This window comes from Schistocerca serialis, chromosome 2, assembly GCF_023864345.2.
Source record: "Schistocerca serialis cubense isolate TAMUIC-IGC-003099 chromosome 2, iqSchSeri2.2, whole genome shotgun sequence".
Lineage (NCBI taxonomy): Eukaryota > Metazoa > Arthropoda > Insecta > Orthoptera > Acrididae > Schistocerca > Schistocerca serialis.
The window spans coordinates 507,178,472-507,196,583 of NC_064639.1; the positions used below are offsets into that span (position 1 = coordinate 507,178,472).

The following is an 18,112-nucleotide window of genomic DNA, read 5'->3' on the forward strand; positions in this document are numbered from 1 at the left end:
CTGAAAACGTGTGGTCAATGGTGGCCGAGCAACTGGTTCGTCACAATACGCCAGTGACTACTCTTGATGAACTGTGGTATCGTGTTGAAGCTGCATGGGCAGCTGTACCTGTACACGCCATCCAAGCTCTGTTGACTCAATGCCCAAGTGTATCAAGGCCGTTATTACGGCCAGCGGTGGTTGTTCTGGGTATCGATTTCTCAGGGTCTATGCACCCAAATTGCGTGAAAATGTAATCACATGTCAGTTCTAGTATAATATATTTGTCCAATGAATACCCGTTTATCATCTGCATTTCTTCTTGGTGTGGACGTTTTAATGGCCAGTAGTGTATAATCAACGTAGTACAGGGTGACACAAAAGTCCGTTAACATTTGAAAATGTACATAGAGAGGTGGGTAGAAAGGTAAAAATTGACACATATGCCTGAAATGAAGTGGGGTTTCATTGAACCAAAAAACGAGTGCAATAACTGGCCAACAAATGGCGCTGGGCAGCAACACGGCACTGATACAGCATGAGAATCGGATATAAAATGAGCTGTAGTCAGAGAGGGTGTCAGATCGTCCTTAGCCTGGCTGATAAACACCTGCTGGAAGGTACCACTTTCACGCAGAATGGCGCCTTCATCCTGAATTGCAGGTTTTCGATTTTTTAAAGAAGTGTTCGGTATTTCAGCCACGTAGTCGGTTATCGGTTCCTTAGTATGAATGGTTCGGTTATTTTAGAATTATTCCATTCATATCACTAATTTAGATAGCTTATATGTCGCGACCCGAATACTGAAGTAAGCTTTGGAGCAATTATAAATTCGAACTTCTACGTCCACAAACTCGTTTTCCTGCAAATCTTTTCTAAACGGAGAAGAAACGCCGAACATAAAAGAAGTTATCAGAAGGATAATGACAGTTACATGCACCAAAGCGTATGTGGAAGCAGTCTCAGTCACATAAATCATTTATGGTCTGACGCTAGAAACAAATTGAATGTCGATATGGTAAAAGCAGGTGAAACATGCAACGACTTTCACCAAAAAATTAAAGGTAATAAATATCTGTTGAAAGCTGCAACGAGTTGTAATAAATATAATTTGTAATATTTACTAAGTGTGTTATTGTGTTTACTCACAGCCCCTAGCTCAGCAAATCCTTTGGCCAAAAAATGTTTGGTAATTTTGTCTGTTTACTGTGGCAACCCTGGCTCCATCCCATATTGCTACACGTGTGTAGGAGATCTCTTACGCAGAGTGTTTGGTGAGGATCGCGTGCTGAGCCGCCAGGTCCCCAGACCTCAGTCCGTGCGATTGTCGGTTAAGGAGTAAACTGAAGTCGCAAATCTACTGCGATCGTCCGACATCATTAGCGATGCTGAAAGACAACATCCGACGGCAGTTTCTCACCAGACTTACTGATATGCTGTACAATGATGTTCACAACATTGTCCCTAGATTTGTTGTTCACAGCATTGTCCCTCGATTACAGGTAGGCTGTTGTTGATGAATGACGGCAATCATGGTGAGCACTTGTTATAAAGAACACTATCTTCGCTAAAAATCAATTGCTGTGTTAATTGTTGCCTTTGTATCATGTGAAGCGCCATCGGTTGATCATTTTGTACATTTTTTTGTTTCAATAAAACCTCATGTAATTTCAAGCAGGTGCATCAAATTTTACCTCTCTACTCACAGCATTCCGTGAAGTATTGAATTTTCAAATAATACCGGACTTTTGGGTTACCCTGTATTTAGAAGTAATTTTTAAGGTAGCATTTTTATTTGTTCATAACGAAATGCGCAAATACCAAAGTGGTACCAGTTCCTCTTCTCTTTTTTATGTTATGTTTGCTTCTTATCTTTCTTTATTTTGTAAATGTTATTTGTTGAATGTTATCTAATGAAGAAAACTGTGGTGTAGAAAACACACAGACTGTGTTTAAAGAATGGGAGGAATGCTATACAGGGGTGTATCACGATTAGAAAGGAAAACTGACGCCGATGAAAGTCTACTTTAATACGAGCAAAAACTTTACAGGAGACATAGTTACGTTAACGTTGTGTTTGCGAGTTAATTATCAGTTTGTGTTTAGTATGAATTTACTGAAATGTAAACTTTTCGTTTAAGATCGCATATAATTGGACTGAAACATCACCCGTGGCCCACGACTGGGTAATGTGGTACATGGATGAGTGTGCATAAGCACATTTTCCTAATCTAAGGCGCTAATATGGTCCAAGACTGGCAGATGGACCGGGACCCCGTATCTTGGCCTCCAAGATCATCTGATCTCAATCGTCTGCGTTTTCTCCTGTCTGGGGTCTTCTCAAAAGTGAAGTGTACAGCAATAACTTTCGTACAGTTGCTATAGTCTTGTCAAGATTTACGATATGATGCGGGGATTGTTTGAAAGAATTTGTAACTGACTGCATAGACGAGTACAGTATTGAATTCGAAAGCGAGGACGACAGAAGTAACAGCCCCGTAAACAGGCACGAGTGTATAATAAATAATGTAATATTTATTGTGTTGAAGTAGAGTTGTGTTTCTTGTTAAGCTACGGCTTGTTTAATCTAAAAGTTTGCATTTCAAGTAGGTTTCTACTAACTAGAACAATATTTACCACCGTAGTGGGTGGCGAGTCGTAACCACTCGTTCACAGTTTTCTCGCAAACGGCTTTTTGCGGACTCATGTTTTCTGGAAGGTTCTTGCTTCTTTTATTGTACAGGGTGTATCGAAAAGATTCGTCCGAAACTAATAAACGTATGCAATGAATTTTGTTTTTTGATGAACGGCAAACTCAAATAGTTTTTTTTCTTTTCATGCCTTTTCATAGGTGTTCAATATCCCCCCCTTGAGATGACGGCACGTGTCAATGTGGTGTTTAAACTGTTCCCACACTGCAGCGAGCATGTCTTGAGCTACAGCTTCCACAGCTACTGTTATGTGATGTCTCATTTCATTCATTGTTGTTGGTAACGGAGACACATAAACAGAGTCTTTTATAAACCCCCACGGGAAATAATCACATACAGTAAGGCAGAATCATTCGGTCCAGTGCGACCGATCCATCGTTCAATAATTCTTCGATTTAAAAAAAACCACACTTCCAGATGCCAGTGTGGCGGTGCCCATCCTGTTGGTAAATCAAGTCGTTCGAACCAGTTCTGGAACATATTGAGATATGTGCTTCCTGTAACAGTGTTCTCGGCAAAGAAAAGTCGACCATACACCTTTTCCCGTGAAACTACACAAAACACATTAAATTTTGGAGACTCGCTCTCATGCTGTACAGCTTCATGTGGTTGTCCCGTATCTCATATTCTCACATTATAACGGTTCACCTTTCCATTTAAATGAAATGTTGCCTCGTCATTAAACACTAAGCGTGGAAGAAAACTCTCAACCTCCATCTTACCAAGAGCGAAATTACAGAACTCCACACGTTGTTGTTTGTCACCTTCACGAAGAGCTTGCAGCAGCTGAATTTTGACTGGTTTCATGTGTAATCGTCGATGCGACACACACCAGACGTACATCGCGGGCATGCTGAGCTGTCGAGCTGCACGGCGAACGGATTTCAGCGGACTCCTTGTGAAACTATGGCGGACGCTTTCGACATCTGTATCAGACACTCGGGGACGGCCTGGATACTTGCCTTTACACGAAATACCAGTTTCTCGGGCTTGTTCATGCTGTCGCCTAATGCTCTATACTGTAAGAGGATCCACATCATACCTAATACGAAAATCACGCTAAACAGTTATTACTGACCCGCACTGCGCAAAACGTAGAACAAAACGCTTCTGTTGTCCCGACACCATTTTTACCAGAACTGAAATGGGCGCACACTCCTGCTACCTAGAGGAAACCATACAAAACTCGAGACTCTGTTCTTTCCCACAGTACGTTGTTCATTCAAATATTGCAAATAAGATAATAGTTATGATTTTTTATAAATCAGATGATTAATTTTGATACATCCTGTATATTTACACCTGTCTTGTTTTTCACTATTAAAGAGATCTGGACCAAGGAAACTACGCAAATTATTCCCTTTTTTCCTTGTGTACTAGAGTAGTAGAAGACACCCTCTTCGAAAAGACATATGTATTTTGTATGTAGCTTAATTCCAGTATTTTTAATTTAGATTATAAAATACGCTGACATAGGTTTGTCACGACACATTCCCTGAAAATATCAGTCATTCGAACTTTTCAGTAATACGGCTCAGTTCAAAATGAATATAGCGATTACGAACAATTAAAACTACTTTATGCATAGCGTCACACCGTCAATAATTACAGAGGACGCAAAAGTAAGTTGAAAACTTCGACTGCGACTGTGCGAGGCCAACACAAAAATTGCACGCTCCAGTTTCCTTCACTGAGCTGAGTGCTTCAGCAACCAAATGTGGACGAGGTAAAGGGAACTATTGATACCACAGCTTGATACGGATTTCTCCTTTGCCGAAAACAATTCTAGGACTGAAAATGCTCATTTATAATGCGTTCTCGTCTGTGACTCCTCATTCAAATGTATGGTGTGAAATGTATTATCTCTTAATTCTTCACCCATGACCAAAAGGAGTCATACAGGACATCTGTACAGTTTGGAAAAAATTTAAACTTTATTCTACATTCCTTGCTATTTTTTATCAATGTCAAGGTTACGGTACGGGAACTTCCACATAGCGTCCGATATCAATATTGTTGCGTGGGGTTGTGCGGCATTCGAAACAGTGGGACCTGACGTTTTTCAAGGTCAGTTTAGTAGCGACCATGCAGTGGACGGGAGAGGAGCGCGTGAACGTGGCGGCGACTTACTTTTCCAATGGCCGTTCGGTCACTGCAAACCAGCGTGCATTCAGGGAAAAGTTTAACATCACCCCTGCTGGCTGTGTTCCTAATCGAAAGTTATGCGGTTGGGCACTTTAAGGCATACTGGTAGTGTGCAGAAATAGAAACCATGACCTTCGAGAACCACCAGGACACGGCAAAACGATGAAGTATGGCTGGCGATTTTGAATTCCCTCAAGCGATCTGCATGCAAACGTGCAACTGTTCTTGCAATTGCTCATCGCATAGTGAGACGAATTCTTCATAAAGACTTAAAATTTCATCCATACAAACTGGCTCTAGTACACAGTCTTAACCCACACAATTCTGTTCCTCGAAACAAACGCATGTGAAGCCTTGATCGAAAATCTGCCTCATGACACCCTTGTTGTCTAGATACGTGAGTAAACAGAACTTGCGATATTAGAATGGCACGAAGCGCAGAGAACTTCACGAGCAACCTCTGCACACAGTACGTGATACTGTTAGGTGCGCATTATCCAAAACTGGCATTACTCGCCCACGGTTTTCTCAAAGAGAACGATACGGCAGTTAGATAGCTTCTGAGCTTTATGTCCTGATGATTGAGCATTTTTTTTTTCTTCCCGAACTTCAAGAAATAGATGTGGAGGATGTCTGGTTTCGCCGGCCGAAGTGGCCGTGCGGTTAAAGGCGCTGCAGTCTGGAACCGCAAGACCGCTACGGTCGCAGGTTCGAATCCTGCCTCGGGCATGGATGTTCTTGATGTCCTTAGGTTAGTTAGGTTTAACTAGTTCTAAGTTCTAGGGCACTAATGACCTCAGCAGTTGAGTCCCATAGTGCTCAGAGCCATTTGAACCATTTTTTTTTTGTCTGGTTTCAACAAGACGGCACCACGGCTCACACGGCACAGACGTCAATGACTCTCTTGCGCAAACACTTCCCCGGCCATATCATGTTTTTGAGGGGCGACATTCGATGGCTGTCACGCTCGCCATATTTAGCCCCGTGCGACTTTTTCTTATGGGATCATCTCAAATCCTTGGTGTATCGTTATCGTCCACGGACCATGGATGAGCTGCGGAACAGTTCAAAATGAATATAGCGATTACGAACACTTAAAAAATTTAATGCGTAGCATTATATCGATAGGAATTACAGAGAATGCAAAATAAAGTAGAAAAGTTTGATCGTGACTATGCGAGTTCAGCACAAAATTTGCACGCTCCAGTTTCGTTCACTGAACTGAGTGTTGCAACAAACATACCTGGACGTGTTAAAGCAGCTGATGATACCACAGATTGATGTCCGCAGCTCGTGGTCTAGTGTCGAGCCGGCACAGTAGCTCAGCGTGTTCGGTCAGAGGGCTGGCTGCTGCCCTCTCCAATAAAAAAATAAAAAAAAACTGATTAATGGAATCGAAAATCAAATTGAATGGATGTCATGTGACGTCCGCCAAGATGCTGTTTCTGGATCACGTGGTCCCGGGTTCGATTCCCAACCGGGTTGGGGATCTTTTTTCTGCCCGTGGACTGGGTGTTTGTGTTGTCTTCATTATTTCATCATCATCATTCGTGACAGTGGCTAGATTGGATTGTGTAAAAAATTGGAATGTGTAAAAATTGGGACTTGGTACGTTCGCTGATGTCCACGAAGTTGAACGCCCAACATACCAAACGTCATTGTCATCACCACACATTGATGCGGATTCTTCCATTGCCGAAAACGATTCCAGAATTCAAAATGCGCATTTGTAATGTGACCAGTGGATAAAAAAAATCCTTCCTTTTGCACTATTTGTAATTCTTATCAATGTATCTCTATCCATTAAATAGTTATACCCGTTTGTGGTAACTATATTCTTTTTGAATTGTCCTGTTTGGGGAACACGTTTCCAAAGCTGGCTACATGGTAAAACGGGCATCTGTTTTCATTTCAGATGACCAGTCTCCAGGATAACACAATTTCTTTGTTTCTGCTTTGTGACTCGTACTGTTAGTTCAGTGCAAGAGTGGCGTGATTAGATCAATGAATTTTTAAAAAGAAGAAATTTCCAGGCAGATAAACAAACAGAATAATGGCAGTTTTTTTTTATATGCTGACAGTGCTACCAGAAGTAGCGAGTTTGTGTGGCGGGGAGGGGGGAGGGGGGGGGGAGAACATGTTGCAAGACGCTCCATGAATAATATGAATAGAGGAGTTACATTCCAAATGACGTTATTTGCACTCTCATTCTGATTCTGTGTACAACCATCAAGACATTTCTTCAATAGTTCAAAATCAGACACAGCTCTGAAAACTGAATTTATGATACATGAGACAATTTTCAGTAGACTGTGGTTATTTGTATAAACATGCTCTGGTTCTTGGTAGATATCATTTATACTGTCTGATCGTTTTGGACACAATCCATGTAAAGGTTCAAGATCGGTAGACACAATATAACCTCACCTTGTGTTATATCACGGTACTGCCTCGCAAATAAAGAAAATAGTGATGTGCTCTGGAGAATAAATACGTGATCTGTTGTGAATTGGCAGGAGCCAATTCACGGGGTTTGGAGAAAGCCGAAAGGCACGCGTTTAAGCTCACGCAGGCTGGCGTGAGGTCTGGAAAATGACAATGTAATTAATATAGCCAATAAGGTACGTTGCTGCTGGAATATTTAACTTTAATCCATAATTGGTGTACATCGCTCTTGACTGTACAGGTTTTACCATCTCAATATTAACTGGTAATGGCGCCTTGCTAGGTCGTAGCAAATGACGTAGCTGAAGGCTATGCTATCATCTCGGCAAATGAGAGCGTATTTGTCAGTGTAGCTTCGCTAGCAAAGTCGGCTGTACAACTGGGGAGTGCTAGGACGTCTCACTAGACCTGCCGTGTGGTGGCGCTCGGTCTGCAATCACTGACAGTGGCGACACGCGGGTCCGACGTATACTAGCGGACCGCGGCCGATGTAAAGGCTACCACCTAGCAAGTGTGGTGTCTGGCGGTGACACCACATGATCAGTGCCATGTTGTTCGTAGGGACAGGTAGAAGAACCCTGAGAGGAAACAAAGATTTGAAGAGGCACATCTGAAAAAGTATCGAAGTTGTTAAAAGAAACAGTGCTGATGAGTTGCTCAGAGATTCAAAAATCCTTCCTGGGAACCAGGACTTCATTCAGACATCGTTTCACGCAAATGAGGCTTTCGCCGTATAAGAATTTTCAAGTGCGCTATTAAAGACAGAGAGAAAAAGTTTTCCATGTTTGTACAGCACATCAGCTTACACATTTAATCATACCATTTTCTTTAAATGTTAAAAATAAAAGACCAGTACCAAGAAAAGTTGGTGAAAAAGTTGTTTTAATTTTTCAAGTTACAAAATCATTATTATCAGAATAATAATCACCACTGCATTGATATCCCTCTGACGAAAGGTGTCAAACGTACAAGGGGCATTCATTAACTAATGCAACACTTCTTTTTTTTCTGAAAGCATGTTGGTTTTATTCAGTACGCCATATTATTCCCAACTGTTTTGGCTACAAAGCCCTATTTCTCAACATAATCTTTGTTCAGTGTGACGGCCTCACGCCACCTTAATGGGAGGGCCGGTGTGCCCGAATAGTGCCACTCTATCGGTCGACGTGGGAGCCACATCTTGTTGCATCTATAATCTCTCCATCATCCACGTACTGCTTCTGGCGACTGTGTCTTTCATCGAGCTAAACAAATGAAAGTCGATCATCTGGAGTGAGAGTGTCCGCACATTCCGACATTCCAGCAGTCACAGCTGTGTTCAGCCGGGAGTCATTCTGGTGATCAGACAGATTTGCACGATCGTTACGATGATGACAGACGCTTTGCCCAACAACTTACGTGCTTCTGTTCACAGCCAGGTCTCAGGAGACAACCTGCAATCGCCAATGAATATCTGCGATGCTCTAGTTTTCCGCCAAAAAAACTCAGTGACAGCTCTCTGCTTGGAACGCACCTCTGTTACAGGCACCATTTTGAAGCCTACATAATTGTAGCGCCGCCATGTAACAACCTTAAGGGCTGAAGCGAGAATATTTCACGATGTCCCAGGACAAATTCCACATTTTTTCAACAGAAACTGGCCACAAAAAATGTGTTCCATTACTTATTGGACACCCCTCGTATCTTCCATGCTACTCCAGGAAATGAAACTTCCTGGCAGATTAAAACTGTGTGCCGGACCGAGACTCGAACTCGAGACCTTTGCCTTTCGCGGGCAAGTGCTCTACCAACTGATCTACCCAAGCACGACTCACGCTCCGTCCTCACAGCTTCACTTCTGCCAGTATCTCGTCTCCCACCTTCCAAACTATACAGAAGCTCTCCTGCGAACCTTGCAGAACTAGCACTCCTGAAAGAAAGGAGTCTCGGTCCGGCACACAGTTTTAATCTGCCAGGAATTTTCACATCAGCGAACACTCCGCTGCAGAGCGAAAATCTCATTCTGGAAACATCCCCCTGGCTGTGGCGAAGCCATGTCTCCACAATATCCTTTCTTTCAGGAGTGCTAGTTCTGTAAGGTTTGCAGGAGAGCTTCTGTAAGGTTTGGAAGGTAGAATACGGGGTACTGGCAGAAGTGAAGCTGTGAGGACGGGGCGTGAGTCGTGCTTGGGTAGCTCAGTTGGTAGAGCACTTGCCCGCGAAAGGCAAAGGTCCCGAGTTCGAGTCTCGGTCCGGCACACAGTTTTAATCTTCCAGGAAGTTTCATATCAGCGCACACTCCGCTGCAGAGTGAAAATCTCAGTCTGGAAACACTCCAGGAAATACGTCTTTATGGTGCATATGATGTAACAGAAAATGTTCCTCAATTTAAAATGACAGGTACAGGAGAACAAGGAAGGAAGTAATTGGCGAACGTAACTCTTTGCTATTGAGTGATAGAATTTCAAAGCGAACAAAGGTCTTGCTGTACATGTCTATCATAGAATCACTACATATGGCGCCAAACAAGGAAGTTAACTAAAAAGTTGTCGCAACTCTAGATTGTAATGCGTCAGAAATAAAAGAATACGCAAAATTATAGTAGAAAAATACACTGTTCTCGATGACGTAGATAGTAAAATATGGACATGGTATGACCACCTCCAATGAGTGATTGACAGCCGATACCAAAAAGTATCTATGAATGGACACCAGCTGAGCGAAGAAAAAGCGGAATTCCACTTGGATGCCAGGAAGTTTCAATGAGACGATAAGTTCAAGGGGCCTTCAGGAATAAGAGTGGACAGACAGGAAAACGATGGAAGGAGAAAAGCTGCAGATGACGACCGTCGTAAAAAATGTCGCACATTAATATAGATACACGACAGTCCCGATCCTCCTAATTATGGTACACCCTGTACGAGGTGAGATCAAAAAAGTAACTGGAATTTTTGTTTTTCTTAAAGAATTCTTATTCATTCGCCAGCATCAACTTTGTCCCCTTCAAAGTAACCACTCCACCCCCCCCCCCCTCCCCCACTCCAGATATAATATACTTGTGGTAGAGCTTTTCCCAATTTTAGAAGCACTTCTGGATCTCACTGTTTTCATTTCGTCAATCGCCTCAAAACGACGTCCTTTCAGGGTTCTCTTCAGCCTCAGACGTAGACTAAAGTCGCAGGGGACCAGCGAATACTGTGGCTGAGACAACATAACTGTTTTGTTTTTTGCCAAAAAATCGCGAACAGGCATTGAGATGCGAGCGGGAGCGGTATCGTGATGCAATTTTCACCAGTGATTTTGCCTCAATTTGGTCATTTTCTTCGGTATGCTTCACGCAGAAGATGCATAACTTCCAAGTAGTATACCACAAGGCAGGAACTCATGATGCATTATCCCATGCAACAGTGACCGATGACAACAGTGAGAAGAACCTTCACATGTGATCGAACTCGTCGATTTTTTTCGGTTTTGGCTCTTGAGGTAGTTTCCATTGGGATGATTGGGCCTCGGTTTCGACGCCCTTCCCGTATGCCCATGCTTCGTCATCTGTTATGACCTTTAGGAGTTCTGGATCGTTGTCGGCTTCATTCATCAGTTGCTGAGCGACGTGTACGCGACGTCGTTTTTGGTCGAAATTCAACGATTTCGGAACAAACTTTGCTGCTACACGTTTCATGCCCAAAACGTCCGGAATAATTGCTTAGCTTGGACCAAAGGATACGCCTACAATCATCACCAACGTCTCTCATGCTGATTTGGCGATTTTTCCAGAACCATTGTCTTTACTTCTTCCACATTGCCATCAATAACTGACGTGCTAGGGCGTCCAGAGCGGTCTTCGTCTTCAACGTCGTCTTGACCGTGTTTGAAACGCTTATACCTCTCGTAAAATTTTGTCTTACTGCTAACAGATTCGCTGTAAGTCCCAGTCAACATTTAGAGTGCGGTGCTGCACTTTATCCCTAGAAAAATTTAAAGCAAAATTTTTACTCCATCTTTTTCGAAAGTAAAAATACGCTGAGCACCCAAAAACACTTTCCGACTGTCAACAACAAACTTAGTATCCAAATCAGCTGAAGATACTAACATACATCAGTAGCATGTGTACCACAAAGATAAAAAAAAATATTGAAAATCGGTTGCATAAAGCCCGCGAAATTAAACATTCCCGTTACTTTCTGGTAGCATCTCTTATGAACATGTAGGTTATGGTGGTGCCATAATATACAGAGGTGAAACAATTCATGGAATACCTCTCAATATCGTGTCGGACCTCATTTTGCCCGGTGTAGTACAGCATCTCGACGTGGCATGGACTTAACAACTCGTTGCAAGTTCCCTACAAAACGACTGAGCTTTGCTGTCTCTATAGCCGTCCATAATTGCGAAACTGCTGCCGGTACAGAATTTTGTGCACGAACTGCCCTCTCAATTACGTCCCAAAAATGTTCCAAGTGATTCATGTATGGCGATCGGAGTGGCCAAATTATTCGCCCGAATTGTTCAGAATGTTCTTCAAACGAATCGCGAACAACTGTGTCCCGGTGGCACTGCGAATTGCCCTCCATAAAAATTCCATTGTTGTTAGGGAACATGAAGCTACAAATGGTCTCCAAGCAGCCGGACATAACCAGGACCTAGCGCATTCCATGTCAACACAACCCACATAATTACGGGATCACCACCAGCTTCCACAGTGTCTTGTTGACAACCTGGGTCCACGGCTTCGTAGGGTTTGCGCTACACCCGAACCCTACCCTCAGCTCTTACCAACTGAAATTGGGACTAACCTGACCAAGCCACAGTTTACCAGTCTTCGAGGGTCCAATCGATATAGCCACGAGCCTAGGAGAGGGGCTGTAGGCGATATCGTGCCATAAGTAAAGGCAATCGGGTCGGTCGAATTCTGCCGTAGTCCATTAACGCCAAATTTCGCTCCGCCCTAATGGACACGTTCTTCATACGTCCCACATTGATTTCTGCGGTTATTTCATGCAATGTTGCTTGTCTGTTAGCTCTGGCAACTCTACGCAAACGCCGCTGCTCTCGGTCGTTAAGTGAGAGCAGTCGGCCACTGTCCGTTGTAAGAGGTAATGCCTGAAATTTAGTATCCTCATCAAACTCTTGACACTGTGGATCTCAGAATACTGAATTCCTTAAGCGATTTTCTAAATCGAGTGTACCGTACGTCTAGGTCCAACTACCATTCCGCATTTAATGTCTGTTAATTGCCGCCAGACACTGCCCTACTACCGCCATCTGTGTATGTGCATATCGCTATCCCATGGCTTTTGTCACCTCAGTATATTACAGTGATACACCGTATATATATCTGATCCTCTCGTTATCAGTTATTAGGGGCGTCGACGCCCGAAATATAGACAGAACGGCGTCAGAGTGCAATAGCTGACTGTGACTCACCGTTTCTTCGCGGTGCCCGGTGCGAATTGGACCCAGCCCACTTTGAAGTTGCGGAACATCAGCGACTCCCTGCAGCCACGGTTGTCCTCTCTGATGAACAACTTCAACAGGACGCAGCGAGTACTGCCCTTGGCTAGCTCCCGGCTGCTCACCGGCTCGGCCAGCTCCAGGACGGCGACGCCTCTGTTAAACGTAGACCGCGGTGGGAAGTGTTCGCATCGTATGTGTGTGCCCGACCACGAGCAGTCGTACAGGGATACCGCGGCCGCTAGGCGCGGCGGCGTGCAGTCGTCGATAGCGGAGGCGGCATCTCCCGCGGTGACTGCCGCCGCGAGCAAAAGCACAGGCAGCGCCAGCGCCGGCTGCATCAGCGCTCTGCCCCTCGGCCGCACGCGCACTGGCCAAAGTGCTGCGCTGCACCAGATAGCGACAGTTTCCTCGCGGCGCCTCGGCCGCTCTATCGCATCTCGTGGTGGGGAGACCGTGTCCGCTGTGTCTGCCGCGTCCCTAGCGTTACGACGTCCTCGAAATGAATTCGGCTTTCTGACGTGGCGATCTGGGTCGCAATCACAAAGCACGGAAGTAAGTAGCGGGGCCTTTCCCGTAGCGAAGGAACGGAGGGCGTGTACCCCGACCCTGCATCCGTTGGGCATCTACAGCGCGCAGTGCAGCACCAGTCTCATCGCTGTTTCTGAAGTGGACTGACAAGGCAGCCAGTCCACAGTGACGGGTAGCCGATAGAAAGGCACGCGTACACACTCACGCCGACGGGCGTCAATTCTGGAACAGGATAACTATTGAATGGTAGCAAGAAAAGTACGTAACTGCTTTATACTTAACTTTATTAGTTGATGACTACAGCGTTCTTCTTGTGACATTTATACTATAACTCTCAAAGTAGGTAAGGCTAATGGCGCCTTGCTAGGTCGTAGCCATGGACTTAGCAGAAGGCTATTCTAACTGGCTCTCAGCAAATGAGAGGAAGGCTTCGTCCGTATGGTCGCCAGCAATCTCCTCGTACAACTGGGGCGAGTGCTATATCGTCTCTCGAGACCTGCCTTGTGGTGGCGCTAGGTCTGCGATCACACAGTGGCGACACGCGGGTCCGACATGTACTAAATGGACCGCGGCCGATTTAAGCTACCACCTAGCAAGTGTGGTGTCTGGCGGTGACACCACAGTTTCCTCTGTGGCTGCTTATTTACTCTCTGCCTCCTCTCGCCTTTCTATCGGGTTTGTTTTTAAATGAGCGAATGAATTCAATGATATAGGTAACTAATATAATATATGAAGATAGTAACTGTTCTCGAAAGAACATATACCGTTGATGACCATGCAGATTCGCTAGAATAAATGATAATTAATTGAAACCCTCAGTTGCCGACAGGTGTTGTTGACATACCTCGATGGGGACAGCTGAAAATTTGTGCCCTGACGGGGACTCCAACCCCGGATCTCCTGCTTACATGACAGACGCTCTATCCATTTTTTTTTCTTAATTCTTTGTTGATCTCATTTTGTTCTACTTTGTTCGTTGTATATGTTCGGGGCGGACGTCTCATGACACCCGTTCAGGTTGTTCGGTGATCTGTTCACTCAGTTTTTGTATTACAGAGGGTAGCTAAACCTCTGACCGAACACGCTGAGCTACCGTGCCGGCGTCCATCAGAGCCACCGAGTGGACAGATGAATAGCGCGACTGCAGGGACTTACCCCTTGCACGCTTCGCGTGAGACCCACATTCTCAACTGTCCACAATCTACATACGTAATGTTACTAATGGATACCGTGACAACGCCTTAGACCGCGCGGCTACACCACGCGTCTTAAACGTTCTTTCTTCATCTCAATGTCAATACTAACTTGTGGACTGAAATCCGTTACCTGTCCCACCAAACTCTTGACAGTCTAATAGGATTTCCTGCGGAGAGAATCCTGTAGACTCGTGCGTCAAAGCCTTCATAATCTTTTCAAAATCTTTTATATATTTGCCCCACCCCCTCTGATTGTGGTGACAATACGTTTGGCAAAGTCGACCCAGCTCACGCAAGTATCGTTTCTCTGGATTTCCGGCCAGGCAATAGGCAGAGTGTGGACCACTTCAACCCCATTGCTATCCATACCTTCATTCCATAATTTGAAAGTAAACTGTGCCCCATTATAGGACAAAATCGCTTTCGGTTTGCTGATATGCACAAAGTAATAGTTTGCAAATTTCTTATAAACCGCTTTAGCTGTTGCTTTTCTTATCGGATATAACGTAATGAACTTCGAAAAGGCTTGCAACACTACTAATATGCAAGCGAAATTGTCGAAGGTCTTTGGCAGGGGCCCATATAGATCCACACGCACGAATCCTAGTACATCGTCAGGCCTTATGCTCTGCATAGGACCACGAGTTTTGCGGTTTGTCACTTTCACCCTCTGACTCTTATCGCAAGTCTTTCTCCTATCTGTTATTCACTTTAACAGCCGCGCGGGATTAGCCGAGCGGTCTAAGTCGCTGCACTCATGGACTGTGCGGCTGGTCCTGGCGGAGGTTCGAGTCCTCCCTCGGGCATGGGCGTGTGTGTTTGTCCTTAGGATAATGTAGGTTAAGTAGTGTGTAAGCTTAGGGACTGATGACCTTAGCAGTTAAGTCCCATAAGATTTCAGACACATTTGAACATCACTTCAACATTTTGTTAAAATTCACAACAACCATTTTCTCTGTACATTTCTTTGGTCCGCAGTGACCATAGGCTAAGTGATAATAGTCTATGCCCGAGTGGTTCTAGGCGCTTTAGTCCGGATCCGCGCGACTGCTACGGTCGCAGGTTCGAATCCTGCCTCGGGCATGGATGTGTGTGATGTCCTTAATTAGGTTTAAGTAGTTGTAAGTTCTAGAGGACTGATGACCTCAGATGTTAAGTCCCATAGTGCTCAGACCCATTTGAACCATTTGATAGTAGTCTACTACTTCGGTGATGTACTTGGTGGGCCAACACATACCCCAAGTGTCGCTATCCTCATCTTCGCATGTATACAGGATATTCATATACATCCTGTAATACTTTCTCAAATTTTCTTTGTCTTTATTCTTTTCGTCATAATTTGTCTTCACTGTTTTCTGTTTTCAAGCATTTGCCCTCGCTTTGAAGACGACGCATATTTTTTTCAAATATTATCTTCTTTCGCCCTTCTACGTCCTGAAAGTAGCACAATTTCAGAACACCTTCGGATTTGTTTTCCCGTAACAAGCTCTTTCACATCAAGGTCATTCCAGAAAACCCGTCCAAGTCTGATACCGACAGCGGTTTATCTGGTGGTTTTTTGATGTTTCTGTTTTTGGACATTCTTCATTTCTATCTGCCTATTCTGCGGTTATTGAAGCCGTTTTGACCCCAACACTGTAACCTTTTTTTTCAATTTCTTCGGTTAACGAACCCTGTATTACCAGCAATTCGCTAACTGTCAAGTCATGTAAATTTTCTTCGGAAAACTGGCCATCATATTCTAAATTGCTTGGAAAAATGTGCTCTTGTTTCTGCTTATAATTCTCCTCCCGAGATCACGCAATCCATATCACTCGCGTCCGACTGTATGACGTCAGCTTTGACCCCGTAGATGTTGTAATCTTACGTGGACGACAGTTAGTCGTACCCGGTCATCATCGGCAAACTAGTTTATCCCTCTTCAGAAATTCCCCTCAGTTTTCTTTAGGAACAGCGTCGTTGGGGTTGGCTACTTCAATTATTACAACATTTGGACAAGCCTGCCTCTTCGGTACAGAGTTTTCCGTTTCTTCATAAACTTTAATTTCGTGTGGGTTGAGAAGCGTCAAATATTGCCCGCTCTCCCCAGTAGTACATCTCCCATACAATCCTCTGTAACCGAACTGATCTAATCACACAACCTCGCGTTCCGCGTTGCCCTGCGCGATAACAGAAGTTTATCCGATACCGGCTTTTTTAATTCCGCCGGCGAATCACACTATAGTGGGGCCTGCGGTACAGTTGCTATAACAGCGGCAGCCTATTCCTCAATGACCGGTCCTCTATTTTCATCGTTATTACGGACAGTGATTGCTTTTTCGACTGCCGTTTCATCTCCAATTATTGTTACTGCAGGTGCGTTACTCGCTCTGTATTCGAGCACATTCTCCCATCGCCGTTTTATTAATTCTGATCTTTCATAGCGACGTTGCCTAGGTTTTCTACTGGGTCGCCAAGGTCTTCCCACGCCCGGTGGTCCCCAAACCGGCGCGGCTAATGGTTTCCCTGATTAAGCACGATAGGCCCGTTTCTATCCAGCTGTCGCAATTGCTGATTTTGCTACTGCCTACTAATATTCTGCTGAGAACCACGTACCATATTTACATGATACTGGTCTCTGTCATTTCTACTATTACTGTTCCCACTATGACTGTTATAGTGATATGAGTTATTATTATTACCAAGGTGGTGGTTACCATTATTTCCATGGTTATCGTTATTATGGTTGTTGCCAGTGCGGTAATTGTTGCTATTACCACAACTCTTAAAATTTTCGCGGTTATTACGCCAGGCTAACGGCCTTGCCGCGGTGGTGGGAACACCGGTTCCCGTCAGATCACCGAAGTTCGGCGCTGTCAGGCTGGGCTAGCACTTGGATGGGTGACCATCTGCCGAGCGCTGTTGGCAAGCGGCGTGCACCCAACCCTTGTGAGCAAACTGAGGAGCTACTTGATTGAGAAGTAGCGGCTCCGTTCTCGGAAATTGACATATGGCCGGGAGAGCGGTGTGCTGACCATATGCCCCTCCATATCCGCATCCGGTGATGCCTGTGGGCTGAGAATGACACGGCGACCGGTCGATACCGTTGGGCCTTCATGGCCTGTTCGGAGGGAGTTTTCCCGCCAGTTGTCTTCGTCTTCGACCTTTTCTAAGTGTGCAGTAACTGTTCTGTAACTACCGCCTATGTGCCTCTTCTGGTCATCTGGAAGCTTCTTCCTCTACTCCCAGACAATCTCCGATTCAGTGTGTCGATCAAGCAAATATTTTAATTTGCGGATCCAATTTTCGCAAAATTCTTCCATCGAGGCGCACGAGTTTGCGTCATAGGGTTTTGACTCTACGAAACGGGCGCAACATTCACTCTCCTGCTTCTGCTCTGACCAATATTCTTTCAAGAACGCTTTCTTAAATTGCTGAAAGCTCAAGTTCACAACATCGAGGTTTAAGCCCCATCGCTTTGCCTCGCCTGCTAGCATGTCGATTACAGTGTTAATTTCTCTCTTATCCGTCCACGATTCAGGCAATATCCTTTCGCAATTTTTAATGAAGTCAGTAGAGTGCAATCCACCCTGCCTTTTGAGGGGATCGAAATGCTCCTCCTTCGCAAAAATTTCAGTATTATGTGCGTGGCATGACGCACAGTCCAGCTTTTTGCTTAATCTCTTTTCTAGTTCC

The 18,112-nt window shown here is 44.5% G+C and overlaps 1 protein-coding gene across 1 annotated transcript in view; it reads right to left on the reverse strand.

The window, feature by feature from the left end:
• Positions 1-13,065, reverse strand: part of LOC126457472 (toll-like receptor 2) — a 143,275-nt gene extending 130,210 nt beyond the window's left edge. Inside the window, exon 1 of the mRNA XM_050093764.1 lies at positions 12,684-13,065. Within this exon, the coding sequence (XP_049949721.1) occupies positions 12,684-13,051 (368 nt within the window). The 5' untranslated portion in view covers positions 13,052-13,065. The remainder of the gene's footprint in view (positions 1-12,683) is intronic.
• Positions 13,066-18,112: the final 5,047 nt, after the last annotated feature.